At 39.9% G+C, this 16,239-nt stretch overlaps 1 protein-coding gene across 3 annotated transcripts in view; it reads right to left on the reverse strand.

The window, feature by feature from the left end:
• The window catches only part of SVEP1 (sushi, von Willebrand factor type A, EGF and pentraxin domain containing 1), a 125,483-nt gene that overhangs the window by 74,962 nt on the left and 34,282 nt on the right, over positions 1–16,239 (reverse strand). For all 3 annotated transcript variants that reach the window (XM_063421741.1, XM_063421740.1, XM_063421739.1), the window contains exons 4-5: positions 4,438–4,596; positions 4,018–4,197 (exon numbers count right to left, since the gene is read on the reverse strand). In XM_063421741.1, coding sequence (XP_063277811.1) covers positions 4,018–4,197; positions 4,438–4,596 — 339 coding nt within the window. The remainder of the gene's footprint in view (positions 1–4,017; positions 4,198–4,437; positions 4,597–16,239) is intronic.

Genomic DNA, 16,239 nt, shown 5'->3' on the forward strand with positions numbered 1-16,239 from the left:
ACAAAGCTACTCTGTAATTAAGATTGATCCCAGAAGAGATGAATGATCATAGTAAGAAAAAAGTAGCAATGGTATGACCTGGGTTTTATGTTCTTATCTCTCAATGTTATAACCGAAGATTTTATAGTTAGACCTCTTTCCTTTGTACTGCCTTTTCAGTGCACACCCTTTTCAGCTAGGATGTCATGCTCCAGCATTTGTGTCCTTGATCCCCTCCAGACAAAACTCTGAACTACATACATACTGCTGGGCCTTTGAGTCCCTCAAGTAGCTAAGGTGTACACACCTACTGTCTGGACATGCGATGATGATGATACACCAATATCCAGCTACTGGCTTTCCAAAATGAGTGGAAAGCTGATTTAAACCTGATCTCAGCTGAAGTTGGGAGGTTCAGTATGTTCAAAAGAGGGACAAAAACACATAAGGGCAAAAGGTGTGATTGATCAAAAATATAACCAAGAAGACTGCAGTTCCCTAAACTCACAGAATCACAGACTGGCTATGGATTGCAGGGCCACTGGAGCATATCTAGTTCAACTTCTCTGCTCAACATTGGTCATCCTAGAGCACAGTGTGCAGAGTTGTGTCCAGACAGCTTTGAATATCTCTAGTGAGGGGGTCTGCAAACCTCCCTGGGTGGCCTGTTCCAGGGCTCATGTCACCCTCACTGTAAAGAAGTTCTTTCTTATACTCAGGTGGAATTTGCTGTACATCAGTTCCTGCCCATTGCCTCTTGTTCTATTGCTTGGCACCACCAAGAAGAGCCTGACCCCCTCCTCTTCAGATACTTATATACATTGATAGGATCTCCTCTCAGTCTTCTCCAGGCTAAAGAGGTCCAGATCTCCCAGCCTCTCATCCCTTCCACACAAGAGGAACTCCGTTTTCACTTGATTGTTTTCCACACCTTCTGTTCACCTTGCTGGCAGGAGGGCAACCTCTGGTGATAGGTGGTTTCAGAGAGCTGCTTCTCTGCTGTGATTTGGGAAGCTGATTTTACCAATTAACCTGATCTTGCTCCTGCCAAATAGGAGGCAAAACACAATCTCCTCTACAAATGGAGTCAAAGGGAAACCAACTTAGCAAACTCTCCTTTCTCCAGTAACTGTTTACTCTGCACACAAGTGGACATCACTAGACAATTCTAACAAATTAATGGGCAATTGGGCTGTATGCTGCTTCAAACACAAGCCAGCTCTGTAATTACCAGTAACTACACCTCCCCTGAAAGCTATAAACAATACTTGTTAAATAATGTCTGTTTTATAAAACAGCTGTGGTGGCACCTAACTGGAAAAAAAGTAGAAAAACCTATGTATATGGGATAAGGAAGAAGGAAAATAAGCCATCCAGATGTACCTAATATATCTTTATATTACCACTGTCTCATGTTTAGTCTCTGAAGGTATAACCACTCTTGTGCTTGCATATACACAGACATTCTTTAGGAAGCGCATTTAAAAACAATCTTGAAATGCTCATTTTGTGAAGCACTCTGAGCTTCAGAGCAGCTTCTTAATATGCTATATCTTAACTCTAGTAGAGGGAGTGAGAAAAACACACTTACAGCTGAATCTCAAGTGTTTTATTCACAACAAAGTAGGCTTGCCTTTTTAAGGTTTCTACTGAAGTAGAAATACCCCATTTGTAAAAAGAAGCAAATTCTACCAAACTCTATTACTTTAGAAGCCTGAATGAATTAAGGGCACTGAGGAGCTCTTGCCAATGTAAATGTGCCTGCAGAGAAGGCAGTTTCTTCACCAGCTGCTCTCTAGCCATTTCCTCTGGAAGGACTACACAGCTGCAGTGCTCTTGCCTCCTCAGGTGTTTCAAAGTTCACTCTTACCCAGTGTCTCAGCATGGCCCTGGCAGAAACCTGCATGTTACCTCGGTTGTGGTTCCAAGCATTAAACACCAACCCATCTTCTTATCAGTAACACATTTACCACAACCATTTCCATAAAACCTGTGAAAACAGCAATAATGACAGTATATTGTTCATGCTCTGGGGTTTCTCCTAATAATTTTTTCAGGATTAAATATATGGTTTGCAGTTGTTTTTTCTCCTGGGTCACTGTTAATTGCATGACATATGACTGCAATAATCACTTTCTAATAGCACAGCAGATTTCAGTATGCAAAAGAACTGAGGAGTATTTAATGTCAAAATCCAAAGCAGTGGAAAGGGATTTTCCTCCACTCCCCTCTTCCTAATTTATGTGATAAAATACTCTTGGGATTAACACGACAGCTATAAACCATGCCTTTGATCTTGCTCCCTTTCACAGTCTGAGTGAATCAAGACTAGCAGATCCAGCACATGTAACAGTGGGATTTTTATATATATATATTTTTTTAATTAGAAGTCTTCAGTATGATGGACAATGGCACAAACAATGCAAAAACATATTCTTCCAGTGTTTCAAAGGATATGAGCTCAACATCAAGATAGTGTCTCAATGCAGACTTTCCCCTCACCTTCCAAATTCCCTGTTAAAGAAAGATCACACCCCAACACCGAATAGGCAAATGTCTTTAAATGCTCCAGCAAGATTTTCAAATACTAGAATCTTCCACTTCTCCATGAAAGGGAAGATGAAGGATCCCTTCTTCGTGGCTGACTGCAGGTTTTCCCAGATTTTTTGCACAAAAGGTGCCTGTGTGACAGAAGCTTTGATGGAGGCTGTTCTTTCCCAGTATCCCAGTCTGCCTGAAGCAGCATGCATCTTCAGTCTGAGTTTTGACTGCTGGAAAGTTCACAGCTCCAAGTCCTACTACTCAAGATACTCTTGTAACACTGGCCAACAATTTATTTTCTATTGGAACCTTCTCCTCTTGTCACTGGAAGCTAAAAAGGAAACCTAGGATTTCTGGGATCATTTGAAGAAAGTGCCTGTAAATCCAAGCTGAAGTAAACTGCTATACGAAGCATGTCCTGAGAGACTCTAGCTCAGATTCCTCCTTTCAGAACTATAAGTTGCTGTTTCTTTCAGGGCTGTAGTGTTTGCCGTACTGTCAAAAAGTGCTAATTCCTCCAAAGATCAATCCTGCCTTTTTCCCTGAACACACAGCCAGGACAAGAGTTACAGAATGAGCTGATGGCTTTTTATTTACTAGATTCCAGTGCAGCACACTAATGTCAAGGGCATTCAAGTCAAATTAACTACTTGTTGACATGTTAGCTACTCAGCTAACATGCTGAACTACATCTTGTGGCTGTTGAGGAGATAAGAGCTTCTAGGTGGTTTATTTTTTTTCATCCCCTCCTTCAAATACATAGCAGGCAGATATACAAGCATGAGATTGCAGTTTTCATTCTAAATCATCAAAAACCCAACCTCAGGCAGTTTTGATGCAGCAAAACAAAACTCTGTTCTCATCAGAATAATCAGAAATAATGTTTTTCAGGATGCTCTTTCTGGTGTTTCCTCCCTTCCATACCTTCTGTTTATTTCTGGCTGACATTCTTTTATACTGAACTTCTATGGTATTGTCAGTCATTCCCTATTGAAATTCCACTCAAAATTCCTCTGAAGACCCTGCTCAAGTCCCAGGCTTTCCTATTTTTGGTAAGAAGAAGTTGTAAGAAAGCAAAATGGAATTCCTTCATGGCTAATATCTCCCAACACCAACACCCCTCTATGCTGAAAGTGTGGTGGATGATCTCAAAAAGCCAGGTGGCAAGGTCTTGTTACATATTTGAATACTTTATAGGTTCACTGGATTTATAGAAATTAGGTAGACAGAGGTGAAAAGAGGTTTAAGGAAGGAGATTGTATATTCACTTGCAAAAGACTGTCTGTCTAGTAACTTTTTCTCTGCTTCTTCTGTTGTAGAAGTCCTCCTTCCATTTTAGAAAGGAAGGAAACAGAGTGAATGGTGTGGCAGCTAACCTTTGGAACTTGCTTTCACACAAGGGCTAACAGGATCAGATCTCCACACCCGACCACATAGTGAGCAAAGAAAACCACTGGTAAGAACTAATAACAGAAAAAACACTTTTCAAACACTTACCTCTGCAAGTAGCCTCTGATCCAGACCACTGCCCATTTGGCTGACAAAGCCGGATGCTGCTTCCCACGAGATCAAATCCTGCTTTGCATCTGATTCCACAGGCAGCATTGAAGTAATTGTTGCAGACATTCTGGACAAAGTGACCATTTTCAGGGGGCTTCAGTTCAGGGCAGTGAACAACTAAATAATTAAACAACCACAATGAAGTGGTTACTAGCTGGAGTGCAATAGGCCACTGAAGGAAAACAATCTTTTAAAATTTCTTACTCAGCTTGCACCTTGGCATCTGGTTTGGAACGACAGAGAAAATCTTGCATGCAATTTGACATGTCCCTCACAGCACAAAACCACATTAAAAAATTGTCGCAGCACTGCATTGTGCATTCCAGGGGTATTCTGTTCCTGGATGGAAACACTTACCTTCACAGGTTTGTCCTACAGCATGATATCCCTCCCGGCATGTGCAATCCTCAAGGGAGGTACTTCCTGGTGGAGAAGTATGATTCTCATCAGGACATGAGATGCAAGTGCTGATTCCACCTGGTGAACCTTCAGGCTTGTACGTTCCTGGTGGACAAGCTTTCAGCAAAAGAAAACAGAAAGGAATTCAGTACATTCACCTTTCACCTAGCGCATTTTTTCAGGTGTGTTGCTTTACTCTTTTTACCTTATTCTTTTATATATTCAGTGTCACTCAGGGCAGGAGCATTCTCCACTTGAAGTACTGCAGAGTTCTTAACAGGTTTGAACTAATGCCTACCAGACTTGGTGGAGTTATCTAGAGCGGCTGTCTGGGGACTAACATTAAGTCCACGATTAATCATCTTGAAAGGAGGCCCAGTCCCAGAAGACAAACCAGATTTTCACTGACAAAACCTGTGCAGACTCTATGAAGACATTCGTGATTCAAAAGTGTAAAAAATTAGTTCAGACTCAATCCTTGCCATTCAAAACTACACAGATGTTTAATGCATATGGATTCATAGTAAAAAAGCTAATACAAGCCAGCAAAATGCCCTGCCTTTGATTTATGCATTATGGTTGTAAGAGATATATGATCACTATACTAGATGTGCTAAAATGTGAAAGGCACAAATAATGATGGAATTAATCAAAGCAACTACTCCTTGAAGCCTTTGCACTCACTTATATGTGTTTCATATTTTTAACTCTGTGCACCTCCATATACAAGCACTAAAAACATTCAGGTGATGTTTTCTAAGGCAAGGAAAATGTATAGGGAAAAGACACCTCTCACCAGATAACTTCAAATGGGCGTGATGGCTCTGAGTCTTACTGCTCTCTGTCTTGAATTTTATTCTTCAGGAAATCACCTGTGTTTCTTTCACAAAATGTGTGAATTAGGGGTGTGACTAATCAACAGGTGCTGCTAAGGTGAAATTTAGATTGACCAGATTATCACTTGAAACAGAACGCTAAGACACTTGTGCTGAAAAATGTAACTCCTAATGAAAATATAAGGAAATATTCTGAGAAGGTTATGCAATAAAAACTGAAACCCAGCCAAAAACTCCCAGTCCATTAACTCAAATGTCAATGAAATGGCCAATGAAATGGTTCCTCCTTCAGACTGCAGGTGAGGCTCTCATAATCTCCCCTCCATCTATTTGTACCATTTCATGTAGCTCTGAATGGTATGAAGAACTGTACTACCATAAACACACCCAAGTGACTTCCTCACACAGCTGGGTGTGCCTTGCTTGTGGAGCTGGTCTCCCCTGTGGAGCTGTATTTCTGGGAGCTCAGACATTCTGGCAGTTTCAGCCTCTTCTTTGGTAGGTATAGGATCAACTCAATCTATTCTGTGACTTAGATGCTGAGATACTCTGCGTCTTGTACTACCAGTGAAAACCTACTGCTTTCTAGGCAACTGGGAAAAAAACCCCAAAAACAAAGGCAAAAGAAAATCCATTGTCCTTTTTCCTCATCTGTCATGAGAGAACTGACATTCATAAGCCAAGTTTTATGGAATATACTCCCCTCAAAATCAGCTAATACGAACAGGTGGCACTTTCCAGAAGGAGGATGGTTTTTTGGATACCTTCCAGAGAAAATACTTTTGTTGGTTTTTCAGAAAACTTTGCGTGGTTTCTTTTGAAGAAAGCAACTGAGTGGCTTCCAGTTAAGAGGCAATTTTGAGTGCTGAAATTGGATTCACAAATTTTTATTTTAAACTCACTTTTAAAGAGACAATAACAATGCCTATTCAGTAAGGGATATAAGCATTTCAGGAAGGAAATAGGGCAGAAAAATCCAATCAGATTTAGAGATGGGAGTTTTTAATTTTTGTTTTGGGATTTTCAGAAAAGTATCAGGAAAAAAATCCCTTTTATATAATTCACCTCTTCTTCCCATCAAAGACAATCCTCTTGGACTTCTACTGCTTCTTTCCTTTGTTCAGTACAGAAATTCCCATCTTGGACATCACATGTCTCTAAAATATTCTCTCCCACTTTAGATGATCAGAGTATCAGAGACGTTGCTCTGAAACCTCTGAAATATTTCCATCTGGCACTTTGTGAAGGTCTCTGTGCATCCTTTTTAAAACTGTATCCAGTACAAAGTGATGAAGTGCATCCAAGAGGAGACAGGAAAGAGTGAAAATTAAGCATCACAGGGAACCTGCTCTGTGGCAGAGCTACCCTCCATATGCCAGTTGAAGTAAATCAGCCTCTTTTTTTTCCATGTATGGCATATAAAATGACATCTAAACTAGATGTTTCATTCCAAAAAATCCCCCACCTCCTAAACCAACAAACTCCCAACCTGATTTCTCTCTTCCTTTCAACCTCACCTTAAATAAAAAGACAGCAGCAATTTTCTCTTTCAGTTTTGAGAACTATGGGATAAAAGTAATCACCCATGCTGTGATGTGAACATTTTTAACAATAAATCCAGTAATTTGCTTAGAGCTTTGAATCAGTCTGGCTTTGAAGAAAATTACTAATTCTGAAATCACACCTACAATTTGCTCTTTCCAGTCAAGCAGCAGGAGGTAAATAACGCTGTTAAAATAGTTATTAATGTCTCTACAGAGAAAAACATGTTTTCCCAAATGTCCTCATTCTTTTTGTATGCTTCAAATGCTTATCACTGCCTTTACAGGAAGTTGAACTACATCCTAACTTGGCATTTCATGTAGAATTTTTCAAGCCTGAATCCCTGCTCATTGATCCCACATATGTCCTAGACATATAGATATATTCAAAATATGAAACTCCAGACAAGTTTTCTTCAGGATCTTTGCCAGAAAGCAGCGGCTTAGAGATATTTCCAAGTGTGTGAGATCACGTAGCCTATCCTGAGATGTCAAAGAGATGGTTTAAGAATAGAGCATAAGCATACTGTGCATTTCCATAGCTTGCAGAACAGTCACAGAGGTTAACCTGGCCACAGCTCACGTTAAAACCATCCAAAACCAGCTGTGGATGAGCAGAGCCCTGGCCATCTGCTCTAGAGAGCCCACACTTGACCCAGCTAGACTGCAGACCCATCCCAGCCAGCACTACAGCACGACCCAAGTCTACAGTCAGTGATGGATTCAAAGCTAAGCCAGAGGTTAAGGGGCAAGCTCATGGGAAGAGCACATGTGGCTCAATCCATGACTGATCATACAGTCAGGAACCTTCTAGGACCAAGCAGTGCCAAATTTCGTTTCAGTCACCTGTATGCATTCACCAACTCTGATCCAGCAAAAAAATGATTACAGGGAATGATCATATTCTGTGGTCCTAATCTGTAAAAACAAAATTTATTTTCAAGGTTTGCTTCCCCTTCCCAGCAATGTCAGGATGTAAAAAGCCTCAAAACAGTGTGAATAAAACCCAGTGTAAATAAGCACCAATTTGGCACTGCCAAGAATGACAAAGAGGCAAGAATTTAAAAATGGGAAAACAATTCTCACAGTATCAGCCTTTAAAGAGAGAGGAAATTCATGTGCATATTGCATACATGATTTCCTTAACAAAAGATGTGAATTTCTCTACGTGAACCCTGTTGTTCTCTGCCCAGAAGCGAGGGGAGGAGCAAGGAAATGCCTCTTGTTTAATGTAATTTTCCTCTTGAGACCAGAACAGTGAACACTGAGCTACACCAGAGGATTACTTCTTTGTTAGAGGATATCTGGAAGCAGGGATTAGTGTGCTAACTCAAACAAGCACAAGGTCCAAATTCCTCAAGCAGATAAAGATGGCTCATATTGAAGTCGTCACCAACAACCTGCTTTCATAAAATGGTAGATATTAAGCAACAATCCACATGCAGATTCTATTGTCTAAGTAATGACAGTGCAATAACTTTCTGACCAGAAATGATAATGAAGTAATACATGGTTACTTCAGCATGCCTCGTGCATTTTCTGCTTCACATATGTTCTCCTAAGGTATATAACTAACTGAAAGATTGTAAGAAAATCAAGCGTGTCTCTTCTGGTTTTGAACATTACTGGGCTTGATGACATGTTGGGCCACCAATGGAATGCACTTTCTTACTTATACTTAAGTTGCACATAGAGAAGAAATCACTACAAAAGAAATATGAAAGGAGTTTGCTAGAAATAAAGAACCACAGGGCAGACATAAAAACATCTCAGTCAGCTAACCACACTGACAGGACAACTATACGCCAAGATGTTGTTTGAAGCTAAGCAATGAACATGGAATGCTAGAAAAGGCCACTAAAAATTAGAGAACAGACTTTCAAATTCAGTAGGAATTCTGTTTGGTCTTCCTACAATTATGAAATAAATGACATTTTAATCTGCACACAAGAATTTAATATTGTAAAAGTGACAACAAAAACAAGTGTTTATTTCAGAGATTCACAGAAGAATTAATATGTATTATCCAGTTTGGGTTTTTTTAAAACCACAAATACTAAAGCCATCAGCAAAGTTAGGCCAACTAGCATTGAACCCCCACAATGGCATAAAGACTCCAGTCCAGACTTAAAGAGGTGGAGCTCATGGGACAAAGGGTTCTTCTACTCTGTGACATGGGATCACAATTCTTCCTCTAAATGTACAAGTACAAATTTTAAGAATAAACATTTCTGCCTTAAAAATGTAAAACTTTCAAAATCCTGGGGAAGCAGGAAAACTCAATTTTCTCTCCAACAAGTCTAGTGCTCTAAGTCACCAAAATGGAATTATTCTTCAATTATCCCAGTGTTAAGAGGGAGAAGACTCAAACTCCACACATTTCAAAGATTAATTTGAGGGATTTTGTATTTTTCTTTAATGCATAATTTCTCACACTAACTACCTTTACTAAGTAATCCCTGGCATGAACCATTTTTTCCACACTTTATGCTAATGAAGGATCTGATTAAGGATTATCTTTTGTGGAATATGGCAGGAATCAGCTAAGCAATATCCTGCTCTCTTCTGCATCAATCTGAGCTCTACTGATATACAGCTACTCTGATGACTGCAGTCTGTAATTCTCATTTTTCCCCCCAAAGTGCAAAGCCTAAATGAAATGACATGTTGATGCAAATCTCCAATAGTCTTTATAACTCAGCCTCCAAACACCTTCAATGAGGAAAGAGAGCCTAGTTTGCAATTTAATCAAGTCGTGTTTGCGATACTGTAATTATTTTATGACATTGATTGCATGGATAGGTACTCAACAGATTTGTCCCAGAATCACAGCATACCATGAATACCTGTTCTTACTTGGTTTCCTGGTGCCCACTAAAAATGATGCAACCCACAGGTTACAGAATCTCCGAACACTGGACATGGAGATTTTTAGTTGTGCGGATCTTAGACCTGACATACGCTTCCTTGTATTTCTAGTAATTTCTTGGAAGTTATGTGGAGGATCCACAACCAAAACCTCAGATTAACTCACATTTATCTCCTTGGAGAACTGGAGTCTGAAACTGTGGGTTGTCCCTTCCATTCCTTTACTTCACATGTGATTGCTATGCCTTGGCAACAGTGGGAAAAAAAAAAAGAGTTGTCACTGTAACCTTAATGCGTGTGAAAAAAGTGCTCTGGTAGTTGTATTTGCCGTTAGTCGTGTTTTAAATTTGCCACCATGAATAGGCCTGACTATAAAACTTAGTTACTTTACTAAATGTGAATTAAAGGCTATATGGAGAAATTACAGTACAGCATTGTGCTACACCTTTCTGCTTTCATATCTGCATCTCTCAACATGACAAAGGACCGCATGATCAGATTTGTTTAAGGGCAAAGCACATTCTTGTTTGGAAGCAGCAGTAGGAACAAGGGGCTATTATGAATTTCTTTTGACAATGGCCTGCCAAATAAAATGCACTTTACAAGGACAAGCCATGGTGTCTTGTAGGAAATGGAGAGCCCCATTCCACAACAAGCAAAGACTTCCTGATACCTTTGTACTTACTGCTGCAGGAGAAGATGAGCTTGGGATGTCCTGCAGTACTAGTGTACAGTGTTGCTCAAACTCCCTCCTGCCTCCAAAAGCCCTTCTGCTGCTGCTGCACATTTACAGTGAGTGACTTCTGCAATGGGATAACATGAATAACATGGGAGACCACAGCTGCATGGAACTCCCCAGCCCACTGCCATCTCCATGTATTTCACAGTGACAGTTCTTAGTTTTTGCTGCAACCATTTTATGAGCCATTCTCAGTTTGGGCCAGCAGGATTACAGACCATCACAGCCTCTAAATTATATTTTACTGGACCTGCACATGGAGATCTTTAAGCTTGCTGCTCTAAGACTTTCCACTTGATGGGTCTCTATTGCAGAGATTACCTCAGAGAAATTACAGCTTTTGTTGTCACACTTATTACCTAGGAAGATGGTTTTTCTTAAGATCTTCTACACAGTAGGTTTGTCAAGTTGCCCACACTGTGATTATAAAATCTTTAGAAAGATAAACACATCTAAACTTTTGGCAGATACAGTAATCCACCTTTATGCAGTTTGCAACACATATAATGCTACCAAAAAACCCCAACCAACCAAACAAAACCTAAACCAACCAACCAACCAAAAACACACACCCCCCCCTCCAAAAAGCAAGGCAGGAGCATGCTAGGATTACAAATAGGCAAAGAAATGGTTTTAGTTAAACATTTGACATGTATGACTTGCAACAAAGACTGCAAAGGAAAACCCTGAGCTTGCCTTTACGTGTAGTGATCAGGGAAAGATTTCTAAGTCATAGCATGATCTCCAGCTCTTTAATATCTCATATTATCCTCAGTATGTGCTCTGCATTAATTTCAGATGGCATTGAACCTGCTCATCCATCTGCTCTTTGTCAGTATTTTTTAAGCACCCTTCTCAAAGCAACATGATTAGCAATTTAACAAGCTAGATGTCTCTCTTCCTAGTTGATGTATTTTCCTCCATCTCCTTAGTAGTTCTACAAATTTCTTCTCAAGCAAAGGCAGCAGGCTGAAACAATTCAGAAGTTTAGCTGTCTCTACATTATACATAGTGGATGGTTCAGTCAGACCTTACAGTTGAGATTACAGACAAAACTGAAATTACAGCAAAATTGAAACATTCCCCTGCCAAGTAGTCTGCAGAGTTTGAGACACTTTGAGATGATTTAGCTCTAGATTTTAAAGCATTTTAAACAGTCTTAACAAACTTACAGAAGAAAAAGCTTTTTCTTGATAAAAATGAGTATCTTTGATCCCTTCCTATGGGGCAGAAGATGTTACCTGGAAGGAGATCCAGTCCTTGGGTGAGAATCTCATCCTAGTACTGCTAGCATCCACAATGCGGAGAAAAATCTGCCTGCTTGAAGAATAGAAACCCAGGAGGCATCACAGCTTATAAAAGTTAGGGTACCAATGAGAATCTTCTCCACAGGGAGGTCTGGTTGTGCTGAGCATCTCTGGGTAGGCTTGGAGCCAGCACATTTACACAGGATTACTGCAAAGGAATGACTCTGAATGCAAAACACCCTCCTTGGTCATAGCAGCGGTATTGAGAACACATAGGAAATCCATTTATGCCCACTTTTAAATTTTTTTTTAAGAAGCAGAATAACTATTACATGTTAAAATCATCGTGCATGTCTGTACTGGCTCACAGCTGGCCTGGAGGCCGCACAGTTATAAATAACCCTAATTATAATTTCACAACTGACAGGTAGCTAATTCTGTCACTACCTTGGTTACACAACTCATCCAGTTTGGGTTTAAGTCTTAGTGCATTTTAGACAGTTACAGGTTTGCTGTTTGCATGGACATGAAATCCAGCCTTGGTGATACATTGGGGAGGAGATGCCCAACATATACATGCCTATCAGCTACAAATATCAGTTCATGCCAGCACTTCTGATTTTTAGAACTTGAATACTGATTTACTCATGTCCCTATGTATTTCTAGAATCATGTTAAAAGTGTAAAACTAATTCCAAAATTACAAATAATTTTTTTCTGGGAAATTAACTCAGGTAATATTGTTAAGTTTGTTATGCAAATAAAGATTATTTATGAATTTATTTATATGCAAGTGAAGGGGTTTTTTGTCTAAAACTTCACACAGAGTGAGACCCTTATACAAAAGGGGAAATACAATAGATTGTGAGAATGTTTTACTCAGGGCAGCACTGCTATACAGTAGGCTTCTCTGGACATGGTTTTTATCATAATCACAGACACACATTCCTCAGCAAACCTTGATCACTACTGATGTGATAGCACATGTACTCTAAATAGTCCTGTTCTAAGTGCCCTGGATAGCATCCTGCCATTTAAATACATAAACACAGAAAAGGAGATTTGCCATCCTGTACTAGCTCTGTTTGTTTGCCATTTTGGTATCATTGCTGTGAAACTGCATGTTCATTTTTAGAACAGCAAACCTTAAAAACCCCAAAAAACAGACTGAATGATGTAAAGAATATTCGATTAAAGAGAATCCAAACATTTTGTTTCATTTGTGCTACACATAGTTGAGCAAATATCTGTTTGAGAGATCTAGTATCTCTCTTGTCTGAAGGCACTGGAGGCCCAGGGTTTTCTAGGCCTGGTCTAACCATTGTATCATGTATCAAATAACTCTACTTGTCCTTTCAACCCTTTCACAAAGGGTTCTACGTCAAGAAGGAAAAGGGAAGGACAAGAAGAGAACACATTTGCACCAATCCATCACCCACCCCCCTAATAAGAAGGACATATAATCAGCAACTAGGTGCCTAAAGGGCTAAAATTATCCCTAGGCCAGATCCCAGGTGATGGCTGGTAGGTATGGAATATCTCCACTGGGCTGCAGACTGTGCTGCTCAGCTGACTGCTGTGTGAGCTAGAGGCACACACTGGGAAACAAGAAATAGACTTCCTTTATCCACAGCTTGAAAGAGGGACTACTTGGCAAGAGAGAACTCTGAGCTAGGATGAAAAAACTCATTCTTTAACAACTAATGTGCTACACCCAGAGGAATCTGGACAGAAGTGAGAATCTCCACTGCCTACAACCCCTGGGACTCACTGAAATTACCACAGTCCAGCCAGCACTTGCTCAGCCTGCACTTTCTTCCAGAAGCAAGGAGCAAGAGTCTCATGTTACGGCTAACTCAACACATCACCTTCTCCTGGGATTATTCCATTTAACAAAATAAGGGAGAAGGGTTTAGAAGCTGACACAGCACGCACCTCTCAAGCTTCACAGCACTGAGAGGTTACTGCAGTGAAGAACATGCCTGGTGGTTCAAGATCCATTTCCACTACGTTCACCAGCTCAGCAACTTGAACAGTTTTGTGTTCAGTGGTTCTTGGGACTTAATACCATAACCAAAAATTACTCTCTGCTCAAACTCAAATGAGCAAACTGGCTTTCCTGAGAAAAGCAAGTGTGGGAATCCAGGAGCAGTCAAGAGACCCTACATTCTCATAGAGAGAGAGCCTCTACCTTCTCATTTCTCATTCTCATTGATATAAAAAGTTGTGAATTTTCTCCCTGGCAAAATATTAACAGAGCCCTATATGTTCCTGAATAATTTGTCTAGTCTAATGTGAAATACTCCTTTTCTGCTGTTGCTTCCAACACCCACCCATTCCCAACAGCTTCTGGTGCATATGATCCTGGACTTAAAAAGACTCCAAACCTAACTAAAAAAACCCCAAACCCCTAAAAACCCTAAAAATACCTATTTCTGCCTCCCTTTCTGCAGATCAGAGTAGTTCCAGCATTCAATCACAGATGGGGAATGCAGCAAGTAAAAGTTATTATAAACAGGAAAGAGAAGCTATTTCTGCCAGACCCTCAATAAACTGTCACTACTGCATTAGGTGCCAAACTTGGCCTCTTTTCCACATCCCTTATTTTTATCATTAAATGTACTTTTCAACAACAGTGATTATACTCAAGTAGCATTTCTGAGCACTGAAGATATAGCACATGACTATGCAGATGGAGAACATATGTCACTATTTCCATGTTTATTTACTTAGCAGTCCAGGGTAGGAAATAGAGTTTTTGGTTAACTTACGACGGCTGGAGCACATGCAACGGCTCAGGCCAGTAATCAGGCCATAAAAAGTGGTGGTTTTGCCAGTTATTTTTTTACATATTGTGAAACTAGCTCAACTGTCCCTGCATAGAGTTCAGTAAGCTGTTGTAATCTTGATGTTTTAGTTCCTACTTAATTCCTGGAATCACTACTGATACTCATGATTTACTGTGAAAAATTCCATAAATCCTGTTCTCCATTCCTCAAGCAAAACTCTTACGGAAACTGACAGGATTCCCTGAATTGTTTTAAAATTATCCTAATATATATATCGAAATAAAGTCTTGTTTATGGAAAGCAAGAGCACTGAGATAATAGCTAAGTCAGCATGCTCACTAGTAACTACTTCTTGCTCAAAAAACATTTGGGAAACTGACTACTTCTCGCTTCATTTTCCCCAATTGTCCTTGTCCTCCCCCTCTCATTCCTTTGTAAGATACAAAAGATATCTTTAAGAACAAATCTGACACTCACTAAAGCAGTATCTACTGCAGCAAGAGGGTTACTTCAGTTCTGGACTGAAGAAAGGATTTTTACATACTAAGTCCTCTGGCTGCCAACAAAGTGAACATTACTGCTGCAAAGTCTACGGTAAAATGGATGGAAGATAAAAAAGATTGTGTTGCAGTACCTTAACAAAACACACAGCCTCAGGCCTCAGTCCAACACAGCTTCCTTCTGTAAAGAACTGCCTAAAACATTTCTGAACCATGCTTTTCATCCCCCACTAGACATCCAATCCTCAAAGACCTATTTTTCTGCAATGCAGGAGTTCTCCCACAAAGAAGGAATCCCAGGGCAGTGAGTCATGCATTTCTAAGGCCCCTTTCTGCTATCAGTATTGACAAAAAGTGCTAAAGTAGCACATGTAAGATCTAAGGACTTTACTGAAGGGCAGTTGATGAAACTAGAATGAAATACCCTGCAGCAGCTGCCAGAAAGGGAGCAGGGAAACATCAGAGTGAGGTTGTCTCAATCACTGTCAGGTTCGACCTCTCTGCACATTTAGGTGGATCTGTGGCCTGTGTCACACTTCTCCATCCTCTTCTCCCTTTCAAGGGTAATTTTTCCACCCTGAAAAGGCAGAATCACTTGCTCTCTTTCTAAAGGGAAGTGAGATTCTTTGCATGTTTTGGGAGAAAAAAGGTCTGCTACACTTCCGGTCCTACCTTCTCCTTTAAATACACACTCTCTTTCTAAGCTCTTTTGCCATAAACAGGACCATACACATCTTCAGAGATGGAGAATAAGGAGGGAACACTCTTAACTGCGATCCAAAGCAAAAAGGAAAAAAAAAATAGGTAAGCAGCAATCATGATTAAATAACTGCTCAATGGACCCAAGACTTAAAATTATCAAACCACAGAGTTTTAGCTAGAAAATCTATTTCTAAATAGCACTTGATTCCATATCGTTAACTTCACAGCATAATTAATGCTATCTAAAAACATCCCAGTTTTTCCTGAGATGGAGACAATCTCTTGGCTAGTTTCTTGTATGTTTGCAGACTGTGCACAAGTGAGGGGTGCAAGTGACATTTTATAAACTACCTCTCTGATTATGACTACATGAGGCACTGCATTTTCTATTTCAATGTAGGAGGCCTCCCAAAAAAATGCCTTAAAATAATGAGAATAAATCAATCTCTAACATCACTGAGACTGTAATTTAAGATGTTACAGACAGCTTTGTGAAACATCACATTCATAGACCTTGAATTTATTACCTTTAATACTT

Source organism: Prinia subflava, chromosome Z (assembly GCF_021018805.1).
Source record: "Prinia subflava isolate CZ2003 ecotype Zambia chromosome Z, Cam_Psub_1.2, whole genome shotgun sequence".
Lineage (NCBI taxonomy): Eukaryota > Metazoa > Chordata > Aves > Passeriformes > Cisticolidae > Prinia > Prinia subflava.